The sequence below is a fragment of the Aythya fuligula genome, chromosome 16 (assembly GCF_009819795.1).
Source record: "Aythya fuligula isolate bAytFul2 chromosome 16, bAytFul2.pri, whole genome shotgun sequence".
NCBI classification, from domain to species: domain Eukaryota; kingdom Metazoa; phylum Chordata; class Aves; order Anseriformes; family Anatidae; genus Aythya; species Aythya fuligula.
The window spans coordinates 7,044,061-7,062,162 of NC_045574.1; the positions used below are offsets into that span (position 1 = coordinate 7,044,061).

At 58.3% G+C, this 18,102-nt stretch overlaps 1 protein-coding gene across 8 annotated transcripts in view; it reads left to right on the top strand.

Annotated features, from left to right (window-relative positions):
• The window catches only part of CHD6 (chromodomain helicase DNA binding protein 6), a 69,142-nt gene that overhangs the window by 17,650 nt on the left and 33,390 nt on the right, over positions 1-18,102 (top strand). For 4 of the 8 annotated variants that reach the window (XM_032198079.1, XM_032198086.1, XM_032198081.1 and 1 more), the window contains exons 2-13: positions 455-510; positions 7,830-8,326; positions 10,720-10,867; positions 11,220-11,369; positions 13,012-13,077; positions 13,478-13,536; positions 13,874-13,991; positions 15,214-15,300; positions 15,564-15,713; positions 16,019-16,140; positions 16,776-17,019; positions 17,479-17,655. In XM_032198079.1, the coding sequence (XP_032053970.1) occupies positions 478-510; positions 7,830-8,326; positions 10,720-10,867; positions 11,220-11,369; positions 13,012-13,077; positions 13,478-13,536; positions 13,874-13,991; positions 15,214-15,300; positions 15,564-15,713; positions 16,019-16,140; positions 16,776-17,019; positions 17,479-17,655 (1,851 nt within the window). In that variant the 5' untranslated portion in view covers positions 455-477. The remainder of the gene's footprint in view (positions 1-454; positions 511-7,829; positions 8,327-10,719; positions 10,868-11,219; positions 11,370-13,011; positions 13,078-13,477; positions 13,537-13,873; positions 13,992-15,213; positions 15,301-15,563; positions 15,714-16,018; positions 16,141-16,775; positions 17,020-17,478; positions 17,656-18,102) is intronic. The other 4 variants (XM_032198082.1, XM_032198084.1, XM_032198087.1 and 1 more) reach the window with 2 other exon arrangements.

Genomic DNA, 18,102 nt, shown 5'->3' on the forward strand with positions numbered 1-18,102 from the left:
TTTTCCCCGTCCCCAGCCATGGGATGCAGGGACATCCCTCGCCTCCGGTGCCCGCCGAGCTCCCGCGTCTCGTCTGCATCCCGTACTTTTGTCATCGCCGTTTGGCACAAGCTGCTTCGCTGCTTCCCTTTGCTGCTGCAGGATTGGCAGCACCTGACACCGCTCGGGTGCCTGCTGTAGGGCTTCTGGCAGGCAGGTTGGCGTCTCCACCAGCCCCAGGTACTGGGGTGATGCTGGGTTCAGGGAGTGCCGCGTTGCGTGGGGTTGCAGGGTTCCTGGGGCTCAGCAGACCGCAGGTCCCAAGTTTGTCCCTGAGAGCCTTTCACCCGGGCAGCCTCGTTACTCTGGGTGGGACTGGGGGCTGCACAGCCTCTCGGAGGGGTGAGGTGGATGGGTCGAGTACCTGGGGTTCTCCAGTCTCTTTATTGTCAATGTTTTTGTGTGCGTCTTACAGAAATAACGCTCAGCCCAGATTTGATGATAATGAAAATAGAGAAAAGAGACAAGCAGGTGTGTGACCCTCTCTCCTTCTCCTAGCTGAGCTGTCGAGGCCTTGGGACCTTGTCCTGCGTGTGAGTGGTTGCAGCTCATGTGTGGTGGGAAGGGGGCAGGGAGGGCTCATTGTATTTCCAGGCAGGGCCACAGCTCAGGATGGGGAAATTTGAGCAGAGCCACAGCCTGGAGTGGATAAGCATTGCATGGGCAATTGAACAGGGTGGGATTTGTCTTCAGTAATCAAAACACTCGCGATTTGCTCTCATTCCTCGTGTAGGAGCAGCCCTTCTTTTCCCCCAAAGTCACTGGTGCTGCTTCTTGTTTGAACCTCGTGGTGCCTGTGTTATTTGTGCTGTGACTGCTGCTAACGATGCGGCGCTCCGGGACCGGCACCAGCGGGGAGGCCGGGGACCAGCACAGCTGCAGGGCTGCGAGAGCTGGGCCAGCAAATCTTCCCTTGCTCAGAAATAATCCCATCCCACCAAGCTGCCATTTCCGAATTGCTGCCTCGGCTCGTAACTACCTGCTGTTCCCAGGGGAGATTTATGAGCCCGTGGTCTTTGTGTTCACTGTGTGCACAGCAAAACCTGCCCGTCCGTGCTCTGCGAGGGGGAGAGGACCCGTGACGTGTACGGAGGCTCTCCCAGCAAGGGTGAAATATGGCAGGAGGTATAAAACAACCCGGTCCTCCCCGAGCTGATTTGTGGCTGTGCTGCTTTAATGGGAAACCATTAAACTGGCCGTGGAGCTGAGGGATAAATCTGCTGGAGGGCACGGGCTGGGGCTGCTCCTGGCCAGCTCCGTGGCGGTGCCTCGGTGCTGCTCGGGGCCGCGGGGTGTCGCGCTGCTGCGCCAGGTTTTTGCGAGGAGGAATAGGGGGAGGATTTGGAAAAGGGGGTGCTGGGGCTGTCAGCTTGTGGCACACCGAACGTGGCAAACGCAGGAAGGTGAGTGCAGGGTGCTGGGGCCAGACGGAGCAGTGAGTTTGATAACAGCGGGTCCTAGAGGTGCTGCGGGGAGGCAGAGCCAGCCTGAAGCTGAGGGGAAGAGGTCACCAGCGCTGTGGGTTATGAGCACGGCCAAACCAGCCTCCTCCGGCACGTGGGGATTGGAAATGGCTCAGCTGTCAGCGTGTTGTGTCCCTGTGCCTGCAGATGGAGTCTGGGAGGGAGGTAAAGGTGAGCTGGTGTGAGGAAGGGGAGGTGTCTGCATCGCTGTTCTTCCTGAGCGGTGCGTGGAGATGTGGGGGGTTTGTCACCACGCTGTGACTAACTCGTGAAAGCCGTCACCTCCCTCGTGACTTACGAGGCGGCGTGCCAGGGCTGCTGGAGGTGGGGAGGGTGCCTGCTTCCCTGGGGCGTGATGGCAGGCGATGGATTTTCTCCGGGAGGTTCAGCGGATCCGGCGGCGCCGTCCTTCCCCGGGCAGCGTTCCCGTTCCTGGCTGTGTCCTGCTCCTGCCTGGGCCCTAAAGGGTCTGCTGTGTTCCTGCCATAGTAAGCAGGGCGCTGCTCCTGCTGATTTCTGCCAAGCTCTGACACGCTGTAAGAGCACAGCGACGTTTCTCGCCTGTCGGAGTGGTAGAGGATGGGGAGCACTGCGAGTCCGAGGCTCCTGCCGGGTCCTGGAGGTTCTTCTGTTTTTTTGAGCCTGGGTTTGGAGAAGGTTAGCGGTGTGGGGAGGCCGTGGGCAGCGAGAACATCCCAGGACTGTGGGTACGGTGCTGGCGGGCACAGCGCACACGTTCCCCCCCAGCAGCCCGGCGTCCCGCGGTGCCTCTGAAGGAAGCTCTGCTTTGCCTTCGCTTCCAGTTCTTGCTGCATGAGCCGAGGCTATTTCCTGAATTTTATGGGTCTGTTGTAGCGAAACGTGAGCTTTGATGTCTCGCCTACTGCAAATGGTGCCGAGGCCGTAAACAGAGCTCGCCCAACAGCGGAGCGACCCCGTGCCGGAGGGCTGGGGCTCCCTTTGGGAGGGTGTCTGTGGTTCAATCCCGAGCCGTGTCCCTGGGCTCCTGGCACACTTGGGGCTTTTTTGTCTTGCTGAGGCAGTCAGGTACAGCAGCCCTGGTGCTGGCTGCACGGAGGAGCCTTGCTGTGCTGAGCAGCCCGCGGCTAGCTGCTCTGCTCAGGGTGAAGGCAGGGCGAGCCAGGGCTGCCCTGCTCCTCGAGCTGACCCTTAGAGCTGCCATCCCAGGGGCTGCTCACCCCACTGCTGCTTCTGCTTCTCTGCAGGGTCCCCTGGACACCGTGCCATTAGTCCCAAACCACAGCGTCCCCCCCTGCCTCCCCCCTGCCTCCCACCCGTGCTGCCAGGACCAGCCCAGCCTCAGGACCTGGCTGGGTGAGGTGCCCTGGGAACAGGGCCAGCCCCCAGCTCCGTCACGCTCATCCCACGGCGACTGCGGAGCCTGTTCAGAGACATGACGGAGGGTGGCACTTGTGTATTTTTAGCTTCTGCTGCATTGCAAGAAGAGCTGGAAACGAGGGGTGTGGACAGGCAGCAGCTAGGATGCAACAGCCCGTGCTGTGCGCGCCGCCGCTGGGGACTGCAGCTGCCAGCGGGGGTGGCTCAACAACAGCCTGTGAAAATGCAGTGTATGGAAAAAGCTGCCTTTTTCCACGCCTTTTGGGGTGCCCCGCAGCCAGCTGTGGGGCTGGAGCTGTCCTGGGGAGGCAGAGCTGGGCGATGCTGCCCGCCTGGGGCGCTGGGCAGCCTCCCCTGGCACTGCGTGACCAGCGCCGCCTGTACTGGCCGGGGGTGATGCTGTACCCTGCCAGGTACCTGGGCACCTTCTGGTGCCGTTTCCCACACGTCCTGAATTAAAAAAATGGAAAGTTTTGGCAAATTGGGACTTCACGTGAAATAAAGCAATTTTAAGTTCAGGAAACACACCATTAAGGCCCACCCTAACCTTGGCTTTGCCCTCTGATGGGATAGTGCAATTAGAAGTGCTCTCCATTAGCCTTGATGGCACTCTGGGGAGTTTTTAATTTATTTATTTTTTTTGCTCCTGACCTTCTCTTTGACAGTAGTTCGACACATGGGAAAAGGCTTTGTGCTCCGGCTCCTGCCGAGGGATTTGCTGAGGGATCTGACTTAAATGTAATTTGTAGAAGGTTCCTCGGGGAATTAAAGAATGTATAAACTGTACATAAAAATGTATTCTGGAAACATAAAATCATTACAATCCTCACCAAAAAATGCTAGCTGAGAGACAATTCAAAGGAAAAGCTCTAAGGATAAAATACAAGGAGGATGGAGGCTGCTTGGGTATTGTATGGGAGGCTCGGAGGAGGTGGGCATTGCCTACCACTACCTGGATTTATTCTTCTTTCCTTCCCCCCTTCCTCGCCAAAACACCTCAGAAACACCAAAACTTGCAGGGTTAGACAGGTACATGGTAAGGCACGCAGAAGACATGTAAAGAGGCTGTTCAATGTAAAAATATGTTCATCTTTAATTAAACGAGTTGTGAGAAAAAGGGCACACGGGGAATTCAAAATAAACCCATAACAAAGCAGGGCTAAAAATATTTTTAGGAACAGCTTGCTAAAAGCATGAAATCTGATAAATTCTGTTCCAAATATCTCAAGACTAAAAAGCCTTTGAGAGGAGCCACGGGGTAAAAAAGCAACCGAGGTGTCAAGCGAGTGCTGGCGGCACAGGGCGCTGGCACAGCTCTGCGAGGAACCCGCAGCCGTCCCCGGTGGCAGGCGGGCAGGAGAATTGCCCTTCAGTTGAGGGGTTTGATGAGGATTTTTTTGAGCAAAGTAACACGTGCCAGCAGGATTGGATGGTATTGGCTCTGTCGCTGCAAAGGAGCCGATGCGATGCCGGGAATCACTTGTTAGGAGCCGTCACCTGTCGGGGCTGTGCCTGCAGGAGGGAAGGTGCTGGGGCCCCTCTGAGACCAACAGGTTTACCTGTGTGTTGGGTAAATCACTAGGAACTGTAATAAATGCTCAGTTTAATGCCTTTGTATGTGAAAATACTACAGCGGTGATTAGTCAGGATAGCTTTTGTAAAGAAAAATCGCCGCTTGCAATCTGTCGTGGGTTGTAAAGATGAGGGTAAGACCAGAAGGACTCACAGACAGCTGTTCGCCAGCAGCAGCTCCCAACAACACCTCACAAAATGCTGTTAAAGAAGATGGGTGGTGCCCTGATCAGAGGTATTCCCGTGAATTAACGACTGGCTAAAGACCAGGAGGGCTGTGTTGGCTTTCACAGCACCGCGTGGGGAGAAGGCTCCTGCTGGTGCTGCCCAGTCCACTCTCCCCAAAATCCCAGGGAAGGGGGGTGTACAGTGACCAACGTGCGATTACCTGAGGTGCTGAAATGCAAACTGAGTTGGAAGAGTTGTAGAAAAATCTTAAGACATGCCAAGTAACACATACAGGGGTCCTGGCCCGATGGGTTCTTCTGGGGCTGTCCCCGCTCGTGGAGGAGACTGAAACACTGCAAGGGGCAGGGTTTGGGCAGGGAGAGAGAACAGAGCAGGAATCCTCCTGCTGCTGTGTGCTCCCTCTTCAGCACTGAGTGCTTTCCTGCTGCCACCCCAAGCCCAGTGGGGTTAGAAGAGGCAGGGAGAAGGGTAAGGCAGAAGGGCTGAGAGGTGGAGCAGCTTGGGCTCGTGTTGGAGGAGAGGCTTGGGTTGCTCGGCGGCTGTGCCGTGCAGGGGGAGCTCTGCAGAGGAGAGATGTGATGGAGGGTGACAAAACAGGGAACGGGGCAGAGGGCGGTGAGGAAATGCTGCTTTATAATCACCTCCTGGGAATCAGAAGCCACTTTAGGAGGGCAGCAGGACCAAAACAAACTGAGTGTTTTTTCCCCGCATCTTATCAGCTGGTAGTACTGAACGCCGCCAGGTGTGTGGGAGCCCACAGTCACGGTGTGCTCCTGGGAGCTGCAGACATGCTTTGAACCACGCAGGAGCACAGATCACATCGGGTTTGCTTTCCCAGGCTTTTTCTGTTGACTTTTGTTGAAGAGAAACCAGGAGAAACCGAACCTCATCGAGGGGAAGGAGGAAAAGCCTGTCCCTGTCCCTGGCTCTCCCCAGTGCACCAAGCCGACCACAAATGTTGGCACCAACAGGCCCACGGGGACAGCAAGAGCTTGCCATGGGTGACATGGAGCCCTCGGGACACACCAAGCGGCTTAGGGTTAGGATTAGGTGCAAAAGGGAGCCAGGGGCTGGCAGTCCTTGCTCAGTTGGCGTGGAGGTGCCTCATTTGGGTTCCCCCCTCTTCTCCTGCTGCCTGTGCGAGCCGGGAGCTGGGCAGTCCCACAAGCTGCTGTTCGATGACCCTTTCCTGGCAGGACAGCTTCAGGCTCTTCTAGCTGCAGGCAAGCACTGCTGACTTGTCCCAAATCTCAGCTTTGACCCATCCAGGCAGGTTTCGACAGCTGATGCCCGCAGGGTGTCCCCAGGCGAGCGCCGGCTCTGCTGGACCTGGAGCCTGCGGCGCTGCCTCGGAGGCGCAGGGGCTGCTGCTGCCTCGCGGTGTTGCGGGAGGAGAGGAGGGGTCCTGTGGCCTGCTTGCAGTTTCTCAGAATTTCTGAGGGGTCGTGGTCGTCTCTGTACAGCGCTCAGCACCCTTTGTGGCCGGCAGGGACGTCTTTGCCAGCAGTCGCCCCGGAGCCCGGTGTGATCTGCTGAAGCAGCACCGTGCGGGCACAGACCGGGCACACGAAGTAGGTCACTGGAGGGCTGCCCGGCTGCCAGCTCCCTCAGCACACACGTGAGGTATGGCCCGAGGCCATGGGGCTGGCGAACAATGCCAACAGCAGGCCCCACAGCCTGGGTCAGAGCTGCAGATCCTGGTTTTCAGCGGGGCCAGAGGGACCTCTGGAGATGTTGGCCAGCACGTTGACGTGTAGGTGCTCCCTTCTGGATGCTGACACCACTCCCTCTCCTCTCCAGAGCTTGCATCTGCCTGGCAGGACGTGACCACAGCAGCAGCACGGTCCTTGAAGCTCTCCCTGCAGCAATCCTGTCTGCTGGGGCTGCCAGCAGCAAGAGCTTTTGCTTGCTGTTGTGGCTGTGCCCCCGTTCCCCTGGCCTGGAGCGCTGTGCTCATCCCCAGGGCTGCTGCTCAGTGCAGGAGCGGTGCCGGCCGCTGTGGAAGAAGCCTGCAGCCAGCCTGCAGGTCTCCCAGCTGTCCGGGCAGGCAGCGGCGAGCGCTGATTTTCGGGGATGAGCTGGTGCACGTGATGAGAGGGACCCCATTCCCCGTGCCTCTGCCCCCAGGACAGGCTGTCGGGGACCGAGCTGCTCCAGGTGCTCAGCACCACGCCTGCTGCAGCCCCGACGGTGAGCAGGAGACGGCCTCGCTGCTGCTGGGGGGCACCCACATTGCCCAAATTGCTGGCTGCAGCCCTGGCCCTCCTGGGAGCTCTGCCTGCAAGGCAGCAACTCCTCGTGAGGCTCGAGCTACAAGCTGGGGCCGGGAAGGAGTGGTTCTTGCTCCTGCCATGCTGGGATGCTGCAGGTTTGCTCTTCGCCTGGTATCTGTACTTGACTGCTGGGCAGTGTAGAAGCAAAAGGAGATCCAGCCTTGGGGGGGGTCTGCAAGCTTTTTGGCTGATCCAGCAGGGCACGGGGTGCCAGGAGAGCCCAGCACACAGCTCCCAGGCTCTGCCCTGGGACACGGCTGCTGCGATACGCAGCGGGACCGGCCTTTAGGGGAGAATTAAGGCGCTTCTGTGTCTTAGGACAAAAAGCTGTTACCACCCCACCGTGTTTTAGTTTTCACAAGAAGTCTGCGTCCCCGCTGGGATGAGCCTTGGCCTGGCAGCTTCTTTCCTTGGGCTGTCCCAAACCAGCCCCACCATCCCAGGTGCTCGCTGCTGGAAAATGTGTAGGAAATGAAGGAAGAAGAGGGAGAGCAGCTCTGCTGGTTGGGGCTGGGGACCCAGGTACTGAGCAGCCCCTGGGAGAGGCACCGCGCTGATCCGGGCTCTGCTCAAGGGGCAGGAGGGGACCTGAGCGCGTGGTCACTCGGGGTCTCAGCAGAGCAAGGGGCTGGAGGGTGCCACCAAAGCTGGGGCTGTGCTTGGAGGCAAAGGAGAGGTGCCAGCCACCTCGTCCCCGTGCCTCTGTGGGCCAGGGGGGAAGCAGGCAGGGACAGGGGGTCCTGCCCTCTGAACCGTGGCTGCATGGGGTGGCTGCTCAGCCTCAGCAAGGGTCCCCTGTACATCGAGGGGCACGGCTCACGCTCCCAGCACACGGAGCCTTGCTGGGGCTGTATTTCAGCAGCCTCCCTGCAAACTCCTGCTGTTTCTCCACGTGTCATTTGCTTCACACCCCCCGTTTCTGTTCTCTCTGCAGCTGTCGAGCTTAAAAGTGCGGAGCCGCTCCCCAATGTCGGATGCCTCGGACACCTGGGAGTGCAAGGCGCAGGACCCCTTTGCCAGCAGCGAGGAGCAGGACGAGGTGCCCCAGCAGGCGACGGCCGCGGCCGTGGGCAGCCAGCACCCCGAGGAGGAGCCCAGCAGAGCTCCCCAGAAGCGGCCGAGCGCCCAGAACGGGATGCAGGACACCGGGGGTGTAGGCACGGGGGTGAAAAAGAAACGGAAGAAAAAGGATCAGGGAGAACAGGAAGGGGGAGAAAAAGCAGCTGTGGAGGTGAAACCAAAGAGGAGAAGAGAGCCTAAAGAACCAAAAGAGCCTAAAAAGGCCAAGGAGCCCAAGAAGCAGAAGGAGCCCAAACAGAGGGAGGTGGCCAAGAAGCCCCGGAAACCTCGGGAACCCAAAGCCCCCAAGGAACCTAAAGACAAGAAGAGCGGCTCTGAGCCTGCCTCCAGAGCGAGACCCAAGAAGAGCAGGTGGGTGCTGGCGTCACCTTGTCTCTGTGCCACTGCAGCTCGTGCGGGGTGCGCGGGCTCCTGGGGAGCCAGGAGCTGGTCTCTGGCTGCAGCTGTGGGCTCCCAGCAGAGCTGCAGCTGGGAGGCCTGAGGACTCCCTCGTACCGTGCAGCTGAACGCCACAGCCGCTGGTAATTCCTCATCCTATTAATTAACAGGCTGATTGGCCAGAAAAGGAGCTCTGATTTCTCAGCTCCCATTTCTTCTTAATTGGGAATGTATGCAGATAGCAGAGCAGGTGTCAGCAGGCACCAGCACCGTTTGATTTACTGCCGTGGACTGGCAAGAACAAATGTTTTGGAGAGTCCTGTGAAAAGCAGGCCTATCGATCGGAGCTGGGCCCTCCTCCTGTGCTGTAAATAACCCAGAGGACAGATGTATTTGTGTCGTGAATGTGACTAGTGCAGGATCCAGCTGGGAATTTTTCAGCAAAGCCCTTCTTTGTTGGAAAACGTCAGTTTGGTGGGGCTTCTCAAAGGAACCGTTTTGGAAATGCTCACCAGAACGGGCTTCCTAGCATCCGCTGAACCCTCCTGCCTGCCTCCCCCTGCGGCTGCCTGTGTGCAGAGGGGCACAAATCCCACTTTGCCCCTGCCATGAGGGACGTGCAAAGGCAGCGCCGGGCACCTGAAGGGTTCCTGGCAGGCACAGACCGCAGGCGGTCCCGGAGCAACCCGTGGCTGTGCCAGCCCTGCAGGGTCAGCGCCTGCAGGTAACCCTCCCTGCTCCCAAAAAGCAGGATTTTTGGCCAGGCCATATGGATTGTGGCCAGGCAGGCCGTGTGGCCACCCCTTCCCATGGCTCTCCCAGAGCCCCCGGCTTGGCCCTGAGCCCAGCCTGGCCTCGTGCCCGGCGCACCGGGGCTGCCGTGGCCTTGCCCGGCAGGAGGCTGAGCTGGAGGCCTTGAAGGCTGCTTGTTTCTGCCTCTGCCAGGGAGGAGGGGATGCAGCTGGCATCCTAACGCCGCCTCCGGTCAGAGCCTGCTGCGTGGGCAGCTCACACACAGCCAGCCCTGCACTGGGACCAGCTCAGGGCCTGGGGGCAGGAGAGGGCCGAGGGGGGACCCACGTGTGCCAGGGCCGGGTGAGGTGCCTGGGGACAGCGCGAGAAGCCTCGGCGAAGAGGTTGTTCAGTGCGAAAAACTCCCAGTTGAAATAACTCGAACACATCATCCAGCCACAAGAAGCTGTGCAGGAGTTTGGGGGTGCCACAAAGCTCCGGGCTGCCTCTTTCCCAGTCGAACCTGAGCTGAGGGAGCCTCCTCCCACCCATCTGCACCCTCCAGGAGGAGCAGGGCCGGCTCCTGCCTGGTCCTCAGCTCCTCCTGGCAGTGCTGCCCCTCCACAACCCCTTGTGGAGCCTTTTCTTGGCCGGGGACGTGGGGCTGGGTGACAGGAGAGGCTCCCGGCAGGCAGGCAGCAGGCAGGGTGGGTGCTCTGTGCAAACGGAGTGATTGCTGGGAGGCCTCTAAGTGGCAGCTAATGGTGGCATAATTTCTTCTAAATTGTTTCTAATCATAGCCAACTACTGGCTCATGAATGAAGCAGTTGTTAATTGTGACTTACAAATCAATATCCTGGGAGTTATCGCTCGGTGGAAGCGATGCTCTCAGCGCGTTCTCGGGGCCTCTGATTGAATCGCTGCCACGCGGCCAGGTCGGTCTTGGCCTGAACAGCAGAGTCTGAACCGCGTGGCTTTTGCGAGTCCCAGACCAGCAGTGATTGCCTCGTGAAACGGGGGTAAAACCCAGGCAGGGTTTTGAAACCAGCTGTTCCTCTGCAAGCCTTGGAAGTGGAGGGGATGAACCGCAGGGCTGAGGGTGAGCGGGGAAGGGAAGCTCCACTCAGCCCGGGGACAGGCTCCAGCTCTTTGAGATGTTGCCCTTAGCAGTGTTTGCTGCAGTGGGTAAGGACGGGCGTGTGCTCACCCTGCTGCTTCCTGGGCACATCTCCTGCCACGAGCTGGTTGTGGCTGTGGCCGGGGCACGCTGCGTGCCTGGGGGTGGCCGCGTGGCCTGGGGCAGTGGCCCCTGTTGGCACACTGCGTCTGCAGGGAGGTGTTGGGACTGCCTGGGAGCAGGGCCCAGATCCCCTCCTTGGCTGTGCCTCGGCTCTGCCTTGGGCCTCGCAGCTTGTGCTGCCTTCACTTGGAGGCTTGGTGGCCCAAGGAAGGGCTCGCCCTGTGCTGAGCGAGGCCCAGGAGCTGACATGGTGTGGCAAGGTGGGAAGCAGGGCCCGGAGCAGAGCCCAGCACGGGTGGGTGCTGGCTGACCCCCGGGATGCCCAGAGCAGTGCCCGGCTGCCAGTCTGTCCTGGCAGCAAGGAGCACGGTCTAACTGTCGGTCTGTCCTTCAGCAAGGAGCAGGGGCCTACCCCTGTGGAGAAGAAGAAGAAAGGGAAGAGGAAAAATGAGATCCCGGTGGACACTTTGGAGCTGGATCAGGATCTCCTGAGCCCGTCCGTGCAGAGCCCGGAGGAGTCTGTGGAGCTGGCTGACAGCCAGGTATGGCACAGGGGCAGCACAGGGTGGGCACTGCAGGAGCTGTGCACCCCTGCGGGGCTCCTCTGCCTTTGGCCTTGGGGCCAGCAGAGCCGTGCAGGTCCTGCTCTTTTCCAAACCACTGACAGAGGCCTTGGCAGTGCTGGAAGCTGCTCTGCCTCTGCAGCAGTGCAGTGCCTTACATCTGGCGGTGGCCTGTTTGTCCCACCACCTCCACCCCAGCAGCACAGGGGGGGAAATGGAGATCAGGCAGCCCTGGGGCTCTCTCTCCTCCAGTTCCCATCCCCACACCAGTCAGGGGGGGTACCCAGGCTGCCCGTCTCCCCCATGACTGCCTCTTTCATCCCATGCACAGAAACGCCGCTCTGGCCGGCAGGTGAAGAGGAGGAAATACAACGAGGACCTGGATTTCAAGGTGGTGGATGATGACGGTGAGACAATAGCCGTGCTGGGAGCTGGGAGAACCTCTGCGCTCTCCGCCTCCACTCTGGCATGGCAGGCAGAGGTAGGGCTGGAGTTGGGACTGGGTGGTGGGGCTTTCTGCATCTCAGGACATCCCCGGGGTGTCACTGTGAGGTTCAGGGAAGTGTAGGATCCCAGTACAAGGATGGGGGGGGAGTGCATGTGTCCAGGAGAGTGCCAGCTGGCTCTGCAGGGAGTCTGAGCACAAAGAGGGATAGGTAAGAGTCATGCAGGTCTAACCTCTCCCCTCCTGCTGGGAAGCGAAGGCTTCCAGGACATGCCATGTAGCTGGAGATGTCCTTCAATGCATGGCCAACCCTCTGCCCGTGCCCACCTTTGGATCCTGTCCTTGTAGCTCTTGCCCATGACCTACTATTTCAGCTATGCCAGCCAAGGTCTTTGTGGGTGCCAGGGCATCATTTACTGCCCATATTGCTGCTCTCCATCAGTCCCTCGGAGCACAGAGATGCCCAGAGATGCTCTGCGGGCAGGGACCAGCTGGAGTCACTGCAGTTTGGGCATCACTGCCCTACGTCCTCTGCACACTGAGCTCATTCCTCATTCCCATTGCCCTGCCTTCCAGATACCTGCAGCTCACTGCCTCTCCGTGCTCACCAGCAAAGCTGCCAGATGTTAATAATGGTCACTAATTGTTTTCATGGTGTTCTTGCGTCCCTCTCTAGGCCCCTTCTAACAAGGCTTGGGGTGGATATTAGCCAGATCTGTTGCTGAGCCAGTAAATGGCTCCTGGCCTGGTGCCCCAGCCTTGCCCCGAGGGCTGCTGTGCACCCTGGGGATGTGCTGTCCTTTCCTCCTGCTGCTGCCTGGGGCCATGTCCCTGCTGGGCTCCTGGGAGGGATCTCTTCAAGTGAGATTTGCAAAACAGCCAGGGGGAACGGGTTGCCTTTGGCAGGGGTCCACACTGGCAGCCTGCTTTCCTTTCCACGTAGTCTCACCTGGCTGTGGCTGCTCCCAGTATCAGGACTGACCTGACGGGGCGGGATGGCAATGCTGAGGCCCCAGGGCTGCTCTCCCCAGGGCCTGGACTTGCAGCTTTCCTCCCCGCACCTTGGCCGTGTTTCTCAGGAGCTCTCTGGGGCCGTGCACAGCTCCTCCAGCAGCCCTCAGGCTGCCAGAGCTGCCAGGCTGCAGTGCTCGGTGGGGCTGTTCCTGCCACAAAGCACGGCCACGGTCGTGCCTTCTGCTGGGGGCTGGGAGCAGGATGATGTCAGGGCCACCTCCACCGTGAGGTTGTGGAGCAGGAGCTCGTAGTGGAAGAGCTCTGTGGCCTCGTGGGGCTGTTTCTTCATGGCAGGCCTGAAGCCCACACAGGGAGGGAGGCTGTCCTGTCCCATGCTGGCTGCCGAAGTGCGTGGCCCTGGCTGGAGCATCCTTCACTCACCATCTCTGGCCCTGCTCACTTGCCCCAGTACCCCAGGAGCCTCTGCCAGTCCCATCCATGTCAGCACCCTGGTCCTGGCCCCCTCCAAGCACCCTGGCCAAGGGCAGGTGGCAGTGACAGAGATTGCTGGTGGCAGGGCACCTTCCTTCCTTGAGTCTCAGTGGAGAAGCTCCCAAATTCCCTCCTCTTTTCGGGGCTGGTGGGCTGGGAGAGGACAAGCAGCCACTCCATGCTGGGAGGGTGCCAGAGACCAGGAAAACTGCTCTCTTCCCACTGTCCCCAGGAGCCTCCCGAGGATGATGCCAACATCATCGAGAAGATCCTTGCTTCTAGGATGGTGCAGAAGGAGGTGAGTGACAGAGGTGCTAGCGGGGCTGAAGGTCCCTGGGCAGAGGAGGGGTGAGGCCTGGCTGCCTTTGCTCATCAGTCATGGGAGAGGCAGCAGAAGTCCGTGCTGCCGTGCCAAACCTGACACCTGCTCCTGCTGGGGTCTACCCAGAGCATCATCCCTCTGGGTTGGGGTGTAACGTGGTGCCTCTCCTGTCCTGGGCACTAGAAAGCCTCTGGATAGGAGTCAGGCCTGGTCTTGGTCCCCAGGAGGTGTCTGAGTCCCCTCATCCTCACGGGTGGCTTTGCCCTGTGTTTTCCAGGCCCGCAGCCTGTGAGGCAGGTGCCACGCCAAGTGCCTGCCCCCCATTTTCTACACGGTCTGGGTGCCACGAACTTAACTCTCCTTCCCTTGGTTTCAGGCTCACCCCGGAGGCCTGACGTTTGAGATGGAGGAGTTCTACGTCAAGTACAGGAACTTGTACGTGCAGTGTTGTTCCTCTGTGCCACGGCGGCACACGCTGTGTGTGCCAGAATGAGGTCTGCGTGCTCCCAGCCCCAGCTGCAGCCCCGGCATCCCTGCCTTGCTGCTGCTGCCCTCCCAAGCCAGGCCCAGCCTGTGCCGGGCAGGGAAGCCACTGCAGCTGCAGTGCTCAGTCTTGGCCATGGCTTTCTTCAGTTTGGGGCTCCACATGGCGAGGCATGAGCTGGATGTTCTCTGGGTTGCTGGGAGCTTCCTGCTTGTCTATCTGGTGGATGGGGTTGTTTCCCAAGGGCTTCTTTGGTCACGTTGTCTTGATTTTTTTTTCCCTCTGCAGCTCCTACCTGCACTGTAAGTGGGCGACTCTGGAGGAGCTGGAGAAGGATCCCAGGATATCCCAGAAGATAAAGCGCTTCCGGAACAAGCAGGCTCAGATGAAGCATATTTTTACAGAGGTGAGAGCTGAGTGCAGCGCGTGGCCGCTGTCTTCCCCAGCACAGCTGGGCCCGGTGCTGTGGCTGAGCAGGCCACAACAGTGCCCTGAACACCCACGGTGTCACCAGAGGAGGTACAGGCAGGGTGACAGATGTCACTTGCTGGGTACTGCCAACCCTGGAAGCCTTGCTCGATGAAAGGAGGGCAGCACATAGTGCTGAAGGTGCTTCCTGTGCTCATTTGGGGAATGTGCCTGCTCACGGTGGAGCAGAGATGCTGCAGGAGAGAGACCTATAAATACTTGGGCTTAGGGCAGGTCCTGCCTGTGTTGTTCTGTAAGCAGATTAATTGTGTTCAGTGTGGAAGGTGTTCTGTAACCTATCTTGCTGCTCCGGAGACAGTTATTGGATCTCCTCAAGCTGTCCCCTAGGAGTGTAAATTGGGCCAGTAGGCTATGAACATTTCTCCATGGCTGTAGTTACAAAGCTGGGTGTGTGTTAAATTTCTCACTCCTGAGGCTGCTTGGGGTCTCTCCCAGGATGCAAAGAAAAAGCATGCATTGGAACACATTATACCATTAAGAGTTCAGCAAGGAAAAACTGCTCTTTCCTGTGACTAAGTGGGGCTTGGGCTGCTGTGAACATAGAAGCCTGTTTTTTCTCATTCCCAAGCCCTAGACATGTGTCTCTCCAAAGGACCACTGCTAGTCTAAAGTGCAATCCTCCCCAGGCTTTTTTGGTGTGAGGATGAGCCCCTGCCTCGTGAGCAGTTGGTGCTGGTGACTGCTGAGCTGGAAGTGGGGAGGGAGAGGGAAGCAGAAAGAGAGAGCAAGTCCTTGTAGAGGACTGGGATGTACGAGGGGACAGCTGGAGAGACCCAGGTGGTGCAATGTGTGGCTCCGGTCTGTGGCAGTCACAGCTCTGGATGCTGGATATGAGCTGGAGCACACAGCTCAGGGCTTTGTACCTCAGGGCCAGATGGGCTGGGACAGACAGTCCTGCCTCCCAGCAAGGGCAGCATGGAGCCAGCAGCTGCTCCAACGTGAGGGCTTTGCCTTCTGCAAGGCTCCCTGCATCCTCCTGCTCAGAGACAGATGTCACCTACCTGTGTCCATAGGCACTTGGTATGCTCTGCGCAGCCAGCAGCGTCCTGGGGACAGATGTCCCCCAGCTGTTTTCTTGCACCCACCATCTGTTTAATCCTGGGATCACCTTGAATTTACCTCCCTTTTTGATCTCACAGCCCGATGAGGATTTGTTCAACCCGGACTACGTGGAGGTAGATCGAATTCTGGAGGTGGCTCACACGAAAGACCCTGACACTGGGGAGGTGAGTGGCTACATCACTCGTCTCACAGAGGGAGGGAAGCTCAGCAGATCTGGACCCAGCACGTCCATCACATGTCATCTCTGACCAACCCGAGGCCTTTCCAGCCTTGCACAGCTTGAACCCTACTCCTGGGGGGCCCCTGGCACAGGGGGGATTCAAAGGCCACTGAGTATTGCTGTGATTTAGTCTCAGTTGCAGCCTGCACCTTGGGGCTGAGCAGTGTGAGCCCTGCACTGGTCTGCACGCCTCTCTGTGTGCTGCAGGAGGTGACTCACTACCTGGTGAAGTGGTGCTCGCTGCCCTATGAGGAAAGCACCTGGGAGCTGGAGGAAGATGTTGACCCAGGGAAGATTAAAGAGTTTGAAGCCCTCCAGATCCCTCCAGAAATCAAGCACATGGTAACGTACCCAGAGGTAACGTACCCAGCTGGCAGCTCACTGCCCTGGGCAGGAAGGGACTGTCTGTGTTTTCGTAAGGCCCAGCAGTGGTGACCTTTGTGGCCCTGCTATTTCAGTGCAAGCCCAGTATCCTCCCCTCTGGAGGTGTTAGTGGGATCTGTGGGTGGGATCCAGAGGCCAAGGCCTCTCTGTGAATCTGCTGAGTGTCAGTGACAGTTTTAAAGTGTTGTCCTGGTGTGCAGTCCCAGAAGCAGGGCCTGGCCACACCGGGCAGCAGTCTTTTCATCTCCATGGATCTTGTTCCTGCTCTCTCTTCCTAGGAGCGCCCAGCATCCGAGTCCTGGCAGAAACTGGAGAAGTCCAGGGAGTATAAGAACAGCAACCAGCTGCGGGAATATCAGCTGGAAGGAATGAACTGGCTGCTCTTTAACTGGTATAACAGGTGAGAGGAGGGGCTGGAGCCCTGGGCTCCTGTGAGGTGTCCCATTGGCAGTGGGGCCCCAGCATGTGCTGTTGCAGAACAGCGGGGCTGGGGGAGCAGAACCAAGAAGGAGGGGCCTGACAGCAGCTGCTGAGAGCTGCCAGTGTTGGAGTTGACAGGTAGCATCCAGAAAAATTGTGTTTGTGTTAGCTTTGCAATTGAGTATTTGGGAATGTTTCTCTCTGGTGAATGCTGATGTGTTCTGGAGTTAGTATAGGCTTAGCTCTGGGTCTAAAATACAGCTGATTTTTGGTATTGCTCAGGCTGATGGCGACCTATTCCTGTGGCAGGAATGCAGAAATAAGACATGTCGTCATCTGCAGCAGGCAATCAGATGCATTGTTCACAGGCTGGTGTGCACCTGAAGGGCAGTGTCTTTCACACCGTCCATCATTGGCAAGAGGTTGGATGGGCTGGCTTACCCAGACCCATTTTGGGCCACTTGGAGCACTGTCCTTATGTCTCCCACCCTCCACACCATGGAGTCAGAGAGATGTGAGGGGAGGTGACATGCCTGACATCACATCGAGGAGTTAGTGACAGGCTGGTTCCTGCCCCTGAGAGCTGCATTAACCTGCTCTTGCCCATCTCTGCAGGAAGAACTGCATCCTGGCTGATGAGATGGGGCTGGGGAAGACAATCCAGTCAATCACCTTCCTCTCAGAAATCTTCCTGATGGGCATCCACGGCCCCTTCCTCATCATCGCGCCCCTCTCCACTATCACCAACTGGGAGAGGGAGTTCCGCACCTGGACGGAGATGAATGCCATCGTGTACCACGGCAGCCAGATCAGCCGGCAGATGATCCAGCAGTATGAGATGGTGTACAGGGACTCACAGGTGACTGATGCACACAGCACTCCCAGAACATGTCCTCCAGCTCTGGCTCCCTTTACTTGGGAAGCGCTTTGTTGCATGTGGAGCTTGTGGTTTATCCAGGGAGAGCAAGATGATCTTTTAAGACTCCTTTGCCGGTGTGGGCTGAGAGTGCACAGTGTATGAGTGAAGAACAGGCCCTATTCTTGTAAAAGGGGGAAAATGCAGCTAAGTCCCAGCCACAGCTCTTGTCCAGGCCTATTTTTCTGCCCTGCAGTAGTGTCTGGTTTGGAGACATGCAGCCAGCATGAAGGCTTGCAGGAACCAGCTCACTGAGTGAGGGAGACGAATCTGGAAGAATCACAGCCAGGATCCAGATTCTAGCACTGCCGTGGTGGCCAGCCTGTGTGGACCGCCAGGATGTTTGACAGTGTCCTGCTGCCTGCAGCAGTCAAGCACTGCGTACATTTTATGTCTCCCTAGGGCAACCCTCTCCCTGGGATCTTCAAGTTCCAGGTGGTTATCACCACCTTCGAGATGATCCTTGCTGACTGCCCAGAGCTGAAGAAGATCCAGTGGCGCTGCGTGGTCATTGACGAGGCCCATCGGCTGAAGAACAGGAACTGCAAGCTGCTGGAGGGGCTGAAGCTCATGGCCCTGGTGAGCACGTCCTGCCCAGGCTGATGCAAGAGCAGAGTGGGCCAGAGGTGGCCGTGCCAAGCAATCAGGTGTCACTGACAGCTGTTTGGCACAGGGCTAGAGCTGAGAGCTCCCTGTCTCAGAGGGGAGAGACCCATCAGATCCCCAGAGAAGTGCCAGTTTGATCATTTCGCTGTGATGTGCCTTGTACCCTGTGGTGAGCAGGGCTGCCATATTCAGGCTGGTTTCTTAACACTCTCCAGGCATGGGACCAGTCTGTGGCAGGGCTGGGGGTGCGGGACTGTGTGTAATGAAAAAGGGATCGATGAGCTGCTCTGGGATGTGGATTTGGGTGTCCAGAACCTTCACAGCCCTGGAGCAAGCAGTGTGGCTGTTTGCTGTACTGATGGCCATCAGGCATGTTGTATCATCTAGCCCTACCCAGCTTTGGTCACACTCACCTGTAGC